The 16,991-nt window shown below is 39.0% G+C and overlaps 1 protein-coding gene across 30 annotated transcripts in view; it reads left to right on the plus strand.

The window, feature by feature from the left end:
• The window catches only part of CAMK2G (calcium/calmodulin dependent protein kinase II gamma), a 409,422-nt gene that overhangs the window by 336,253 nt on the left and 56,178 nt on the right, over positions 1 to 16,991 (plus strand). For all 30 annotated transcript variants that reach the window (XM_073596628.1, XM_073596634.1, XM_073596638.1 and 27 more), the window contains one exon: positions 5,904 to 5,944. In XM_073596628.1, the coding sequence (XP_073452729.1) occupies positions 5,904 to 5,944 (41 nt within the window). The remainder of the gene's footprint in view (positions 1 to 5,903; positions 5,945 to 16,991) is intronic.

Here is a 16,991-nt window from a genome sequence, read left to right on the forward strand (position 1 = left end):
TTGCATATCTGGTGCCCTTTAGTGTTAATGCATTGTCTGTCTTTTGCATTGTGCATTGAAAAAAATGCATGCATGCATGAATGAACAACTATGTCACAGTATCAATTAACCAGTATGATATGTGGCACTGTGGTAATGTAATGCAGTTGTATGAATCATGATGTCATGATGTTTGATGTTGGTTTTAGCTTTTTTTTTTTTTTTTTTTTTTTTTTTCTGTAGTCCTTGTGTTGTCATTGATCAGTTTCAAGTATATAGAAGAGTAAGTCCACCCAGTGGTGATATCAAGGTATGGAAGGACATTGGTAGTTGGACTCTTCAACTGCAGTCTAATATCTCTAAGGCCTCATGCACACTGGCCGTTTTTTAAAGCTGTTCCTAGGGCCACATGGTGGTTTTATTTATTTCTGCCTCTAATCACCCCTGCATGTTAGCCTGTGTGTCCAGGCCAGCTGTCCAGGTGAAGCTGCATTTTGCCAGAAAAAACATTTGACGTGTCTAAACGCACATTAACACTAGGTGAGTTTAGAGCTTGAGCGTTAATTCATTTCAATGACCAGAATAAAAATTATTCTGGCCAATGAAATAAATAAAACGGGCAAGCAAGTGACACGTATAAATGTGCCTAAAAGCATTACACATTCGCAAGCATCAAATGTCTTTTTTCTGCCAAAACGCTGCTACAAGGAGTAAAGGTGTCTAGTAGAGCTGGGCAAACTTGTGTGCATGAGGCCTTAAAGACTATAGTTTGAACTTAAACCTAGCCCCCTGCCACCTCTAAGCTTCAGGTGGGGGTCTACTCCCACTTTGTTCTCTGCAGTGAATATGGTACATTTAAAAGTTTAGAAACTTCATAGCTATGGCAGGTAGGTGGAGCTGGGATATATCCCTACTGTAGTCCACCAGAGAAATAAAAAGCCAGTGAGTGACTTATCCTTCTGATGTCTTTTTCCATACTGAAGTATCATTTTGAGTGTACTCACAATTTATTAGAGTGAGAATCAAACGTTCACCTGTATATTGGTTCGAATGTTATTCAACTTTCCTTCTGTATGTGAAGTATTTGATATTCTGGCTATTAGTATAGGTGCTGGAATTTTGAATTTGACACATCGGAATTTTAGTTAGTATGTGATTGAATTATATTTTCTACTTTAAGTAGTAAAAATGCATACGATGCTTTTACAATCTGTTCTCCTTGTACACAGAAAGATTTTGTGGGCTGCTATTTGTTAACACAGCAATCATTTGACATTGCTGTTTGGTTTGTCACCCTTTTCTAGAAAATGTATGGTCTGCATTACCATAATTACCAGCTATACCCACAAATGTCTGATCTTCATATGTTGCTTTTTGTTAAATTAAGTACTGCAGTCATATCCAGAAGTATAATATACATTAGCATTGCCATACATGTCAGTATGTGCAAATTTGCATCCCTAAGTGTAAGTGTAAGTGTTGTATGTCTTGATGCAAGCCCCCTGCACAACCAGGAAGGAAGTTATCTGAACTGTGGTGTCCTTACAACCTCTGTTACAAGGTCCTCTGTTGGTGCTGCTAATCATACACCAATTAGCCATACCATTAAGATTGACGGGTAAAGTGAATAACATTCATAATCTCTTTATAATGGCCATTAAAAGTTGGTGGAATATATAAGGCAGAAAGTAAACAGGTTGTCCATGAAGTTGATGTATTGAAAGCAGGAAAAAAAAATGGGCATCACAGTTTGTGTATGGGGCAGACCAGTCAGGGTGCTCATGCTGATCTGTGTCTACAGCCAAAGACTCCTACAAAGGGCACATGAGCATCAGAACGGGACCACAGGGTAGTGGAAGAAAGCGGTCTGAGCTGATTAATCACATTTGCTTTTATATCATGTGGATGCCTGGGTGCATCTGCACTGCTTATCAGAGAAGAAGATTACACCAGGATGTGCTATAGGAGGAAGGCAAGCTGGCAGAGGCAGTGTGATGTTTTGGGCGATCTTCTGCTGGGGAAACCTTGGGTTCTGCTATTCATATTATTATTAAGCAGGATTTCTATAGCGCCAACAGTTTGCGCAGCGCTTTACAATAAAAAGGGAGACGATCCAGCGACAATACAATTTAATACAGGAGGGTTTGGAGGGCCCTGCTCCTGCGAGCTTACAATCTAATAAGGAGGGGCTGGTGGAACAAAAAGCAATAACTGTGGGGGATGAACTGATGGGAGAAAAAAATATTTGGTTATTAGCTGAAGGCAGGATAGGCTTCCCTGAAGAGATGAGTCTTCGAGGATTGCCTAAAAGTGGAATAGGAGATAGCCGGACAGATTGCATTAGTGAGGCAGGGAGAGGCTCAGGAGAAGTCCTGGAGATGAGCATGGGAGGGGGAGGCGAGAGCTATAGAGCAGGTGGTCTTTGGTGGAGTGGAGAGGATGGTTTGGGTGATATTTGGGGACCAGATTGTTTATGTAGCTCGGGTCAGAGTTGTAAATGGCTTTGTATGTTGTTGTTATTTTTTTAAATTTTATTTGTTGGGCAATGGGAAAACAGTGGAGGGATTGGCAGAGGAGTAGCAGACACAGTGGTTGGCAAGGTGGATAAGTCTGGCACCAGCATTCATGATAGACTGAAGAGGTGATAGCTTGTGGGGAGAGAGGCCAATGAGGATGGAGTTACAATTGTCAAGGAGAGAAATAACAAGGGAGTGAATACGTTTCTTAGTGGTTTCAATGGTTAAAAAAGAAGCTTATTTTGAAGATATTACGGAGATGAAGTCTGCAAGATTTGGACAGCAATTGGATTTGGGGCTGAAAGGACAGGTAAGAGTCCAGGATTACACCTAGCACCCTGGCATGAGGGGAGGAACTGATGGTTATATTATTGATCTTGATAGAGAAGTCAGGGGAGGGGGCATGGGCAGGAGGAAATATTATGAGCTCAGTTTTAAAATGATTAAGTTTGAGGAAGTTGTGTGACATTCTTGCTGATATGTCTGTTAGTAATGCGAGGGTAGATTGACTTGGCTCATTCATATGGATGTTACAATAGAAACTGATTCATATGGATGTTACTTTGACACATACCAAATACCTAAACAATGTTGCTAACCAAGGTCACCCCTTCATGGAAACTGTATTCCCTGATGGCAGTAGCCTCTTTTAGCATGATAATGTGCCCTCATATTGCATGAATGGTTCAAGAATGGTCTGAGTAACACAACAACGAAGTTGAGGTGTTGACTTGGTCTTCAGATTCTCTTGATCTCAGTCCGTTGGGTATCTGTCGAACGTGCTGGAAAAACAAGTACGATCCATGGAGGCCTCACCTTGCAATTTATAGGACTTAAAGAATCTGCTGCTGACGGCTTGATGCCAGATATCACAGCATAACTTTAGAGATCTAATGGCGTTTATGTCGTAATGGTTCCAGGCTGTTTTGGTGGCAAAAGGGGACCTGCTCAATATTCTGAAAGGTGGTCATAATGTTGTGGGTGATTGGTGTATACTTGCTATATGCACATCTGCATCAGCAACGGCTAAAAGGGTAGAGGTATAGCCCAGTTCGCGAACAGTAACAAAAGATGTAATTCTACTACCAGCTGTGCAGTGTAGAGAAAAGGTAGATAACCAGGAATATTTAGTTGAATTAATTTTTTAATCCTAGTGACTTGTGATGAGCCGATCTGCCCTTGGTTTGGTTCAGGCAGGGTTTCAGGAACTTCAAAAAAGTTTGGATGCCGAACCCAAACCCCACTGATTTTCAATTTTCAAAAGCACTGACATTTACAAACGAAACATGGTTTTAATTTATTGGCAAATTACATTCCCCTTCTAAACTAGAACCTTAATCAGCGCTTACAGCCTAGCTGGCCAGCAATGGTGGGGAAAGCGTGCCACCCTCCCCCCTTCCTGAACCATATCAGGCCACATGACCATGGGGGGTACCTTGGGACAAGGGCATCTTCCTCACAACCCTGGCCCTGTGGGTGGGGGTTTATTGGAATCTGGAAGCCCCCTTTAACTATGTACCTCGTACTCATTCACATGGGGTGATAATATTTTGGGGCCCCTTATTGTTAAAGGAGACTTTCAGAATATGATACATTCCCTGCCCGCAGACTCTCACAACCACCGGGCCAAGGATGGGGGACAGCCTCTATACCTTTAAAAGAAGCACATAGATAAGTCCGTTTCTACTGCCCTGTTTGATGTATTCTGAATTGTAACGCTGGAAATACAAGTATCAAAATTTGACCGATTCTGCTGGAACAGGCTGAATTGCAATCTGCGTGTACCCCTGTCTGTTCAGCAGAAGCCGATTATTACAGCTTCTGTTGAATGGTCCTGCTGGAATAAAGCTTTTGATTTAGCTACTGCAGCGCTGATGTGTGTGTTCTGACAGAGTGGAGAGTCCCTGCTGTCAGAATACAATAACACAGTGGGGGAGATCCCTGCATCCACAACGCTTGCATTGCTGCAGGAATCTGTGAGGTTTTTTGTTTAACTTGCCAATTGAATGAAAAAAATACTTTGTGTATACCCAGTTTACCAGTTTAGGATTCCTGGTGTACAGCTTCCCCATTACTTTTTTATTGTCATTATATACAATTACATATTCTAATTGTAGGGTGCTAATACCCAATAAGATTATAAATGTTTTTCAGCGCTACCTGGGTGTGGAAAGGCAGTCAGTCACACAGCTGCAATGGCAATCATGAAAGAAGATTGTCCTCAACTCCTTGCTTGCTCTTTAAAATTTTCAAAAATGTATTGATTCTCAAAAAATGTATTGTTTGCCAATAAGTGGATAATCCAATAATTTGCCAATTAGTTGGTTATTCACTAATTGGCAAATTAATGACGTGCTGCCAGGAGGGGTTTATACACTATATATTGTGGCATTTTTGTATATGGCATTTGTAGTGAACAAGGCCCACAAGGCTAAAACGTGTTTACATCTGCTGTCTGTTACTGTGTATTTTATGGAGAATCAATACATTTTGAAGATTTTTAAAGAGCAAGCGATGAGTTGCGGACCATCTTTGCTCACAATTACATATTGCCTGTTTTATAACTCTAGTACCCTAAACTTTTGATATTAGCACCTGGGTTTTGTGTAATGGGGATACTGGCAATGCCAGATTTCACAAAACTTCTTTGCTGTCTGTGGAACCTCAGTCAGTCGCTCTCAGCGATTGTGATGCATGGACAAGGTGGAATGTACTCAGGAGGGTATCTAATGGTGGCTGTACTGTACTTGGATGGATGGATATATATATATATATATATATATATATATATATATATGTATATATATATATATATATATATATATATATATATATATATATATATATGTATGCAATCCTTTGTTTAAATAAGGGGTCTCCAAACCTTCTGAACAAAGGGCCTGACTTACAGTCCTTGAGGCTTTAGGGGGCCATGCTGTGGCCAATGGAATTTGAAAATGCCCAGGTGTCAGTGAGAGTAAACAGTGCCCCATCATTGGTTTTAGTGGAAGGATTAGTGCCCTATTGTTGGTATCAGTGGGAGGAACGGTGCCCCATCGTTCGTATTAAAGGTAGGAATAGTGCTTCATCATTGGTGCCTGGGAGGAATGGTGTCCCCTCATTGACGTCAGTGAATGGCATGTTGCCCCAAGAGCCGCATAAAGGCAAGCAAAGGGCCACAGTTTGGAGAACATTGAGCTAGAAGGATGAAAAGAGGTGACAGTGTTCAACACTGTGTTGGCTGTTTCTCTGCAGATGTTTCTTTGTGTACTGCTAACAGTTGGTTGTAGGAAGTCATGTATTTAAAAACCCTGGTACCCACCAATTTTATATCAACTAAAAAACTGAAATGGTATGATTTCTTTACATCTTATGACTATCTACTTTTTGTATTTTTTTTCCCTACAGCTGCCAAAAGTCTATTAAACAAGAAGACAGATGGAGTCAAGGTAAGCTATTAAATTATCTGTTTTAACAATGAATTTCTTTTTTTTGTAAAAAATGTACATCAGAAGCTAATGATGACTTGGATGTTATGTGGTAACATTTGCTCTACCCTTCAGGCTTTGGAGATTTTAGGTTATTACAGTCTATCATTTCAAATATTGGATGAGAGAGGTTGGAGTAGAGTTGCTCACTTCCAATTTACTGATATTGTACACAACAGAAATAAATAACTGTGCAGTGGATACGAGGTTGCATTTGTGACTATAATTTATATAGGTCAGAATGCTGGTTGAAAATCGGTTTTAAATTGTGTTTATATCTGGGTTGACACTCTGAGCTTCATTCACATGATGACCATAACCTTCTAATAGCGTCCTTTTTCATGATTCAGTTTATTGTATCCATACTACATTCTAAACAATACTGCCCTGTGTAGTAGTTTTTAAATATTAAATCTATTTATGTTTAACAAGTTGTTTTCAACATTTGTTTAAGGGCTGGTGCACACCACAATTTCTACCTTCCGGGTGCATTTCTGCATGCGCTTTTTTGATGGTTTCAGTGCATTTTTTCACTCCACCCCCCTTCATCTCAATTGAGGACATGTGTTCTGTTGTGTTTTTGAGGCATTTTGCCGAGTTCCAGATGCATTCCATACAGAAAAAATGCAACATTCTACTTTTGTTGACTGCACTGGAACGCACTGCGCTGGTGTGAACTAGGGCCATTGTAATCCATGTTAAACACTGCCCATGTCTTTTTAATGCAGAATAAAAATGCACTAGACTATGTGGTTTGAACCAGCCCTAAGTTCAAACATTTTAATTATTGCATATAAATATTACTTATCACTTGCATCAGCAGTTTTGGTTCTCAAGGCAACTCTCCTGCAGTTATGTTGTGTCATTTACTGCTATACAGTGAATAGATTTTTTCATTTTGATCTTCTGTAAGTTAGGTCTATTTATAGCAGATACAAAGCTGATTGACCATAGGATGGACTCCACCCTGCTGCTCGCTCATTTAGGTTCTTTATGAATCTTCAGGTAGACCGGGGTAATAGGCAGGTAACAGGTCTTCTTTTAAGAAATACTAAAAAGCTCTTCAAACAAAGGGATTGATTTACTAAAACAGGAGAGTGCAAAATTTGGTGCAGCTGTGCATGGTAGCCAATCAACTTCTAACTTCAGCCTGTTCAATTAGGCTTTGACAAAAAAAAATGGAATCTGATTGGTTTTTATGTAGAGAGCTGCACCAGATTTTTCACTCTCCAGTTTCAGTAAATCATCCCCAAAGTATCTTTGAAGCACCTTTTATTAAATAAGGATTTTCTACAAGAAATGGCAAGATATATTTTAAAAATTCAGTCTATAACCTTAAACTTTAAAGACATTTTGAGAAAAAAATAGTTTTTCTTTAACCACAACAGATAAAAAAAAGCTTCACTTTGATTTGAAGTGTTAGAAAATGAGACTGTAAAATCCTATTGGTTACTTTGAGTATACATAATTTTAACCCCCCCAATTCCATCAGGCTTAAAGTGTATTATTTGTAACTTTTGGGAGTTCTCTTTACCAAAAAATAGTGAGGTGGGAAGGGCATCATGGTAGAATAAGTATGCACTTAGAAAAAATATTTAGTGTCTGCATGATGTTTCAGTGTCCCCTCATTAACTTCATGTGGACTTTATTTTACAAATCAAAAAGGCAAATTGGCCCAGTTTTGCTCATCACATTTGCCATATTGATCATGGTATCATATAAATGCTTTATTTAAATGCACATACATTGCATTCTTACCAGGTCTTTTAGACATAATCGCCATACTTTTACAAACTCGTGAACCAGAGAATCTCTGGGAATGGGTGGGTAGAGATAGTTGAAGTAAAGCTAGCTGTGTAAAATATCTTTCTAAATTGATTGCATAACACTTAAAGCCAAATTGGGGTTGAGGCCAAAATATTAGCGCTTTAAGGGTTTAATATTAACAATATTGTGACAATATGCAGGCAGTTTTGACATATAATTGCTCATTCCACAGCTCTGTGCCTTCAAACAGTGTGGAAGCACTACTGTTAAGAAATATCACAATGCAGTCATCTACAAGGACAATATATAGTTATCCAAAGATCTCTAGGGCTTTGGGATTTTTGAAACAGAACACTTCTAAACTTTTTTTTTTTTCCCCTAGCAGTGTTCTTCACCCAATTATTATTTATGTTGAATCTGATCAATGCTGTATTATGATTCTCTGTACGTTGCATTTTATCATAAAGCATAAATCCATTTTAAATTGGTTTAGTGCTGCTGCTTACCTTTAATTTTTTTCAAAAATAAAGGGATCCTCTCCAGCTGAGTAAAGAAAAATGGATTTACGGGAATTACAGGAACAGCAGGGGGTCAATTATCCCATTATGCCAAATGCTTTGTTTATATTAATATTCTATTCAACTTGGTAAACTTGGTAAACTGTGTAATCAAATCCACTAATAAAACAGCACTTATTCTGGCTAAATTATGACTGCTCATGAATCAATAATATGAATATCATACAATGAAGGAGGACTTCTAATACGTTTATGTGGATTATAGCCCGGGGACTTGTAGTCCCTATACTGTGGTACATTTTGGCATAAGTTAAGGCAACAAGGACCTTGTGAAATATTTTTTATATGGAGCCTCTCATATTTCATGCATTCTCATCCAACCCTTAAGGGTACTAAGTTTGTAAAAACATGGCTGAAATTTAGCTTGTTTAGTCTTCATAAATTTATTTGAAACTGAAGTTTTAGATCACAGAATAGCAGTGTGTGAAACAAAGGTAAATGCTGCTTTACTCGGTAAATGTATTCTAAGCACGCAGCTAGCAAAAAAAAAAAAAAGAATAGTATTTATGGTTAGGACCTTGATGATCTTAAGGGTCTGGTACCGGTCGATCCTGTAGTTATATCCTGGATTGCAGAAGATTTGGCCCATTTTGGAATTGTCTCCAGCCTTGTACCCCATTAGAGAGACCATAGCGTGCATATGTTTTATTGTAGACCGAGGACTGGCAGTAAGACTTATAACTATCCCCCAATATCTTGTACAATGCCAAGTACTGTCTCGATCTCTTGCCCAGGTTAGCGAGCAGGTATACTCGTTACGTGCATGCTTGCATGTTAAAACTTTTTTTATACACTAAGCAATGTTGGATTTTTTATATATATATATATATATATATATATATATATATATATATATATTGGTGCCTAGTACCCCATCCCTATGTGGCTTGCTTTTCCAATTAGCACATAAATTGGCTAGGTTGCTTATGACTAGCCAAAGGCTGGCTGCACGTGACTTGATAAAAATAAGTAGGAATTTTACTGACAGCAATTTTTAAGTAAAACTCTTCTCATTGAATCCATCACTGCGCTGCCAGGACTTGATATAATCTTTTCTGCATTTTTGGCAGCAATTGTTAACAGTGCATGCACAGAGATCTTGTTCTTCCTATATAGAGAATGGAACATTTGGTGCTTACTCACATCAAGATTTTTCCAATGAGGTGAAAAATCTTTGTGCGCAATAATGAGAACTTCAAATGGTAAAAATGCCCTCTACACAAAGTGAAAACTCTTGATTTCAGAAAGAACTGATTTTATAAGCAGGAATAGGCTGTATGACAAATAAGAGTGTATGTTCAGTGTGAACTTAATGGGGTTTCATGCACACAATGTAGTAAAGACCAGGAGAAGAAACATAGTCCAGATTTTGAAATAATGGGTCACTACTTCTGCTATCAGTCTTTTCAGAAATCATTATTGGATGGCAAACGATATAGAAAGCGTCTTCCATCTGAAAGCTATATTGATGCAATTATAATAACTATAATGCAAACCAGCCTGAAATTAGGGTTGCAAAAACTGGGAATGTATCACCCAGTGTAAGGGTGATAGTGATTTCAAAAAGCTTCTTGAAAAAATACATAAAACGAGATCATGTCTGGCCAACATCAATACATGATAGAGCGGGTTTTTCCATATCTGATGAAGTAACTAGCTTAACTGAAATCCATGGCTCCTCTATACGTCTAATTTATTTGCATTACAAATAACTCACAATCTTTCTAAATATATTTATCATTCACTCTTTCCAATTGCCTAAAAAGAAATCCTTTGAAATTTGGCTAATGTCCAGAACGTGCCATGTGCATGGATTACATTTCAATGGGGGGAATGCCTAAAAACTGGAACAGACAGAATCTGTAGCAGCAGTGCATGGCAGTCAAGCCGTTTCTATCTCTGGCTTTTTTATTTCACCACTTCAGTACCGGACATTTTCACCCCTTTCCTGCCAGGCCAGTTTTCAGCGCTGTCACACTTTGAATGACAATTGCTCAGCACATAAATTAGCACATTAGGCGCTCGCCCGCAGCGTATGCCCCGAGCCGATGCGAGTGCCAGGCACCCGTGATCGCTCGTGACAGAGAGAGAACTGGTATCTGTGTGTGTAAACACACAAATCCGGTTCTTTCAGGGGAGTAGAGACAAATCGTGTGTTCATACTAAGTATGAACACCGATCTCTCTCTCTCTCCTCCTAATTTTTCCGCCGCAGTATCGCAGTCCTGATAAGTCGCAGATCGCCGCCATTACTAGTAAAAAAAATAAATAAATAATAAAAATGTCGTAAATCTTTCAGGGGATAGGAGATGGATCGTGTGTTCATACTATGTATGAACACCGATCTCTCTCTCTCTCTCTCCTCCTAAACAGTCCCATCCCCCCCACAGTTAGAAACACACATAGGGAACACAGTTAACCCCCTGATCGCCCCCTGGTGTTAACCCCTTCCCTGCCAGTGACATTTACACAGTAATCAGTGCATTTTTATAGCACTGATTGCTGTATAATATCAATGGTTTCAAAAATGTGTCAAAAGTGTCCAATGTGTCCGCCATAATGTCGCAGTCTCGATGAAAATCGCAGATCTCCGCCATTACTAATTTAAAAATGCCATAAATCTATCCCCTTATTTTGTAGATGCTATAACTTTTGCGCAAACCAATCAATATACGCTAATTGCAATTTTTTTTTTTTTTTTTAACTAAAAATATGTATAAGAATACATATAGGCCTAAACTGAGGAAAAAAATAGTTTTTTTGATAAAAAAATGTTGGATATTTATTATAGCAAAAAGTAAAAGATATTGTATTTTTTTTCAAAATTGTCGCTCTTCTTCTAAAGCAACGCAGTGCCATATCGCAAAAAATGGCCTGGTCATTGAGCAGCCAAATCTTCCTGAAGTAGTTAATCACCACTGGGGTTTTTTTTTGCTCTATAAATGAAAACAGAAAATAAATAATTCTTTATGAATTTAGACGAAAATGTATTCTGCTACATTTCTTTGGTAAAAATAACCCAAATCAGTGTATATTATTTAGTTTGTGTGAAGATTTAGATTCTTCAAACTATGGTATATATATTTGAAAAATGACCAGTCCTTATGTACTGACAGCTTATCTCATTTATTAAGGCCCTAAAATGCCAGGACAGTACAAATACTTTCCAAAAAGGGGTTATTTGGGGGTAAGACACCCCAAGGTATTTAGTAAAAAGCATTGTGCGTTTTTTAAAGTTGTATTTCTGGCGCAATTTTTTGGAAAATTAAGAAATTCAATTTCACGTACTGTCAACAGCGCAGTACACTGTCACCATATGACTGGTGTGCGGTGATCAGTGATGATCACTGTATAAGCAATCATTTTAACTTTGTGAATGGTATCCATTCATGTGCCATTGTGTACAATTGTGATAGCTGTGATTGGTAACAGCTATCACGTGGTACAGGTCCACTGGGATTGGCCCTGTACCATATGAAAACAGTGGCCCATCACAGAGATTTCAATAGTACACAATGGCCATGAATGACAAGCCATTGTTGGTTTACAACTGACATATGATCACTGATTGGTCACAGCCACTTTTACAGTTTGAAAATAAAAGAAGCTAATTGGTTGCCATGTACAGCTGCTTCAGTTTTAATAAATTCTCCTAAATGTGTTCAAATTACAGTAGCAGTGATACTTGTGTTCATAAAAGCATTTAAAATGGGAAAAAAACATTCTAGATGTTATTTCTCAAGTAATAGCTGCAGAAAAAGTGCAGCTTAGCATGGAGACTGGGCTTTTAGGGGTTTTATACAAGTAAATCACAGTGTGGTCGCTGTGACTTTATGAACTTTCATTTCAGAACAGCCAAGATTAAGTTTAGACAAGGACTGTATAGTCAAAGCACACTCATCTAAGATCGTCTGGAGCAAGCAAGAGCTTTATCACTTCCATGCAGTCAGTTTCCCACACTAGGTTCATACAATATGTACTAAGAATGCAGCCTATGTTTATTTCCTGTATATCTAATTCTAATAGAGCATTTCCAGGCTTATTCAGTAAGGTAATGAGTAATTACAGTATGTAGTAACACATAGCAACTGGTCAGCATAATGTATCTTGGATGTTTTAAGACATGAATTAGATGTGGTTTCTTTGGGGTCTGGGAAGATGCACATTGCTGGTTTCCTTTCTGAATAAACCAAATACAGTATCCTCAGCATTTTAGCCTATGTATTGTTCTTCTACGGTAATAATTCAGTGTTTTCAAAGACAGAAAGGCTAACTAGATTCTCCAGTGATTCCAGTATGTGGTTTAACAAATCTGTACGTTGAAGCCTCGCTATGCGTAGTCAGCGACTGCAGATTGTGTCTCCCAGATAGTAGTGTCTTGTCTGTTTCCATAACAACAATGGCTTGAAGATGCTTATAAAAATGGAGACACAAAGCAGAAACTAGAAAGGTCTCTGCTCTCACCACAGAAGCAAAGCTACTTTATTACCACTTCAAATTTTGCTGTATAAGACAACATTTGACAAAAAGGGCCCTTGTTTCTCTAAATACCACCTTATACGTTGTAATGGAAGACCTGTTCTAATTTGGTGACAAAATAATAATGACCATATAAAGGAGATTATTTATTGTACATCATTTTATGTGACCACTAAAAACAACCTGAAATAAAAACCTTTTGATTCAAAATCTCAAAAAAAGAAATCATAAAATCCTTCAGCCTTTAAGAAGCCTCAGATAAACACTTAAGATACTTACCTAATTGGTCAAGGGCATCACTAGACAGGGAGGAGGACATCATAAGAAGGGCTCTCCTCTCTGCAGGGTCAGAAGACTACCTATTGGCAGTCCATCAGCAGTAGGGTCCTGTGAGCATACAGAATACGGCAGTGGCTTGATGATGACACCACAAGGAAACGAGGCGACCTGCAATGTGGGCACAAATTGCAGCATTAGACCCACTATATATATATTAATTTTTTCACAATTGCTTTTCCCTATTGTTATTTCATTTAACATAAAATATTTATAGGTTAGCAATAAGATGAAGTTATTAGTTTTGCTTGAGTCATTTGACTCTCAGACTGCATTATGATAGAGAACAGTAGAGCCAAAACATTTTGTAGTAGTGAGGCAGAAAGAGTTTGCATGTGGCTAAATATTGCTTGCCCCATTTACATATAATATTACAAATTATATACAGACACAGGATTTTTAAACACAGTTTTATATATATATATTTAAAAATACTGAAAAGACTGCTTTGTGAAGTATGTTTAGAAATATGCTGTTGGCTTTCAGAAATAGGATTATGCTGGTGTAAGGATCCCTTTAGGACAGAATCATTTTTAAGATGTAGCAGTTGATTTTGTGCCATACTTTGCTGCCCTGACTTTCTGGTATAAACCAAATGGTCTGTCAGTGTAGATAACGTGTCAACTTACCAGCTATTTTTCTTGGCAACGTTTAGTTGCCATGCACCAAACCTTTATGCACCTATCCAATAATCCTTGTTTATTTGGAACGGTTTTTGATTGGCACCATGGCCTTTATTTTTATTTATTTTTTTGGCAAATGTCATACTGTAATCTTGTCACTGTCTGTAAATACTTGTTAATTCATGAAGCAGATTGTATAGTTTTAAGAAGCAATTACACAAGTTGAAAGCCATTGTCCTTTGGGTTCTTTGCCTGAAGGCTATGTTATGAAGAACATCTTTTGGTCTGCCTGATAGTTGTAACATAAGCAATACTAAACCCTAATGTGCTTGTGCACATATAAAAGGACAGTAGAATGTGGGCACACTGGTTTCTTTTTTAACTGAGCACATACAAGCAATATAAAATACAACCAGTTACATTCCTGCATGCATTTAAAAGGTGCCCCCTGTACACTTTTACACTAGTAACCCTTTTTTCTCCATTGAGGGACACATGAATTCTTAGACTGTCAGGAGCATGTTGCCACCTGTGGGAGAAATGGCCACTGGCAACAAAAAAGGTTGACTAGCATAAGAGAATCCCGACCATTGCCAGCATGCCTCAGTTTTTTGCTAGTGTCCTCAGGAGAGTTGGTTGCGGTTTTTTCAGCTTTACTTTCTTTTAATTTGGAAGGTTTTTCTACAGCTGTTGGTAGATTAATGATGGATATGTGAAATGCTAGAAGTCTCTCCAGTCAATCTACGAGTGTGGGTTTTTCCAGTTTTGTACTAGTGTTCTGTCTACAACAGCCCTGAATTTCTGTAGGTTGCTTAAGTCAACTACAGCTACTAGTAGATTCAGTGCTGGTTCCTATGTGATTGGTTTGATGCAATTTTCAGCCCTTTATGTGTATAGGCTGAAATCACTCTGGATCACCCCAAAGTATGCAAAAAAATAAATTGCAGTGCAATGCGATCCGCTGCATGCAAACTCATTGCGTCTGCGATCTGCATTTGGGTTGTTGTTAAAATTACATTGCCACTTGCAGCAGATCGCACACCCAGTGCATTTTGAACCCGGTGCAGGAAATGCACATGGAACGTGAATTTCCCTCACCACATTCTGGTGTGAAGGGGCTCCCAGGCCGTAAATGGAATTCCTGAAAAGCTCTCCAATTATCTATGCTGCACAGGTTCCCAGTTAATTTTCTATACTGTTGTTCTCTCTGTGACCGTCCTGCAGTCGGCAGTGACTACTGACTGTGTTCCTGCTCACGTAGGAGTCCACTATTAAGGTCAAAACAGGATGTCTGGAGATTCCCTATTAAGTTATTGGTCTAGAGCTGAGGCAGTTTTCCTGTCTCTGCAAGTCAATGTTGTATATTCCTAGCAGGCCTATGCTAGACTGAGATCTCTCTGTTAAAGTACTGAGGCATATGGTGTTTGCTACTCTAGCCAACTGTAGCTAACTGACTCTTAAAATTGTCTTTTTACTATGTCTTTTATTTATTTTTAAATTGTCTTTTAACTATGCTTGCATTATGTACTGTGCAAGTTGGTCGGTTGGGGGAACCCTTCTCTTTATTTTCTTTTATTGGCCATACAAGGGAAACGTTAGTTTTTACTTTCTTGCCCCCTTTCTTCTTCAGTACCTGTATTGAAGATGCAGATATATAAGGCCTCTAAGAATGCTCCTCTGGTGTTTTTTTTTTTTTTTTTTTCCTGCCTGGAAACACTTCTCTTCAAATACTCCTGTAAATACCTATGTATGCATGGCCACATGAGATAACATAGAGTGCTTTTACAGGCTAAAAAAAAAAACCTGGACACTTGTACAAGCGGTGTTTTAAGCTCCAGGTGCATGAGACCTAAAGCAGGGAGAATGCACACATGCAGATAAGGATTTTTAGTTCTCCTACCTCTTATCATGCTGAGTTCAGAGGTATCATGTACCCCTACTGCTTCCTCATTGCCTCTTGTGTACACTTAAACAACAAAGGTGGAAAAGTGAAATTGTTGCGTTTGGAGATGGCAGTCTGAAATCTTTTAGCCCTCATATTTGTCAGGGGCCCACCACTGGTGTTTTAGTCTGCTAATTGATCTGCACAGCGCTGTTTCCAAGCTGTGCCTGTTATGGGGTGAAAAAGTTTAAATTCCACTGTATTGATTGCATTGCTCCCACAGATGGCTGTCCAAGGGAGCTGGTTGTGCTGGTGCTCTAGGAGTCTTGAGCAAGTGGCTTTTGGCTAATGCAGATTTTACCACACAGACCACTGTCCGTTAAGTACTTCTAGTGTTTGACTTTCTGATATACAAGAGCTACCTTGGATATCACATGGGGTACTGTTCCCAAGCAGCAGTACAATCCCAGACACAGGTGTTCTCAGCAGGGTGCTTTATACAGTTTTTCAAGTGGTCAGGGCAGTTCCTTTCTTGCATGCCTGTAAATATTTTAGAGAGCACAGAATATCTGTACATTGGCTTCCAAATCTTGCATTTCTAATGGTTTAGGAAATGGGTTAAGAGAACTACTAATTGAAGTTCCACTCCTGCCTTCTCCCCAGTTTTCCTCTTCTGTCCCTTCTTTGTCAGCGCACACTTTTTAGCAGATCTCATTCAAGCGATCTCTGGACTTCCTTGCCTAGGTGTCATTACACAGTTTTCTCAGTTTCTGGATCTCCAGTCCTGCGGCCACCTGAATCTTTCCTTTGCATGAGATCATGGAATTTGTAGCACTCCCATTTTGTCCAGTTTCATTCCAGAACATTACATTGCAACATTTTGTTGTTGTGGGACAAGTTAGTCAAGCCCCTGCACAGACTGTTTCCTTTGTCACTGAGGGATCAGGTTTCCTTTGCCACTGAGGTGGCTCAGTAATCCAGCACTATTTTCAGGGAAGTCTTTCCATCCCATCTTCTGGAAGAACCACATGATTAATGCCAGACTGTCCAGCTGGGAAAGATTCCTGCACACCCTGCCAGTGCAAGAGACTTGGTTGAATTAGCTAGCTAGTCCATCATTTATATCCCCAGGATGAACGATTGACAGGTGGACTTTTTTATCTGATAGCGCCTGGACCCAGGGCAGTGGTCCATACAATTAGAGGTGTTCCAGGTCTTGTGTTGCTGGTAGGAATGCCAGTTGTGGACTCCCTAATTTCCAGGTTCAACAACAAACTGAACAGGTTTGTCTGAAGTTACATGGATCTTCCAGTAGAAACCGTGGATGCTCTGGGGGCTTTTGGG

Source organism: Aquarana catesbeiana, linkage group LG08, assembly GCF_042186555.1.
Source record: "Aquarana catesbeiana isolate 2022-GZ linkage group LG08, ASM4218655v1, whole genome shotgun sequence".
NCBI lineage: Eukaryota > Metazoa > Chordata > Amphibia > Anura > Ranidae > Aquarana > Aquarana catesbeiana.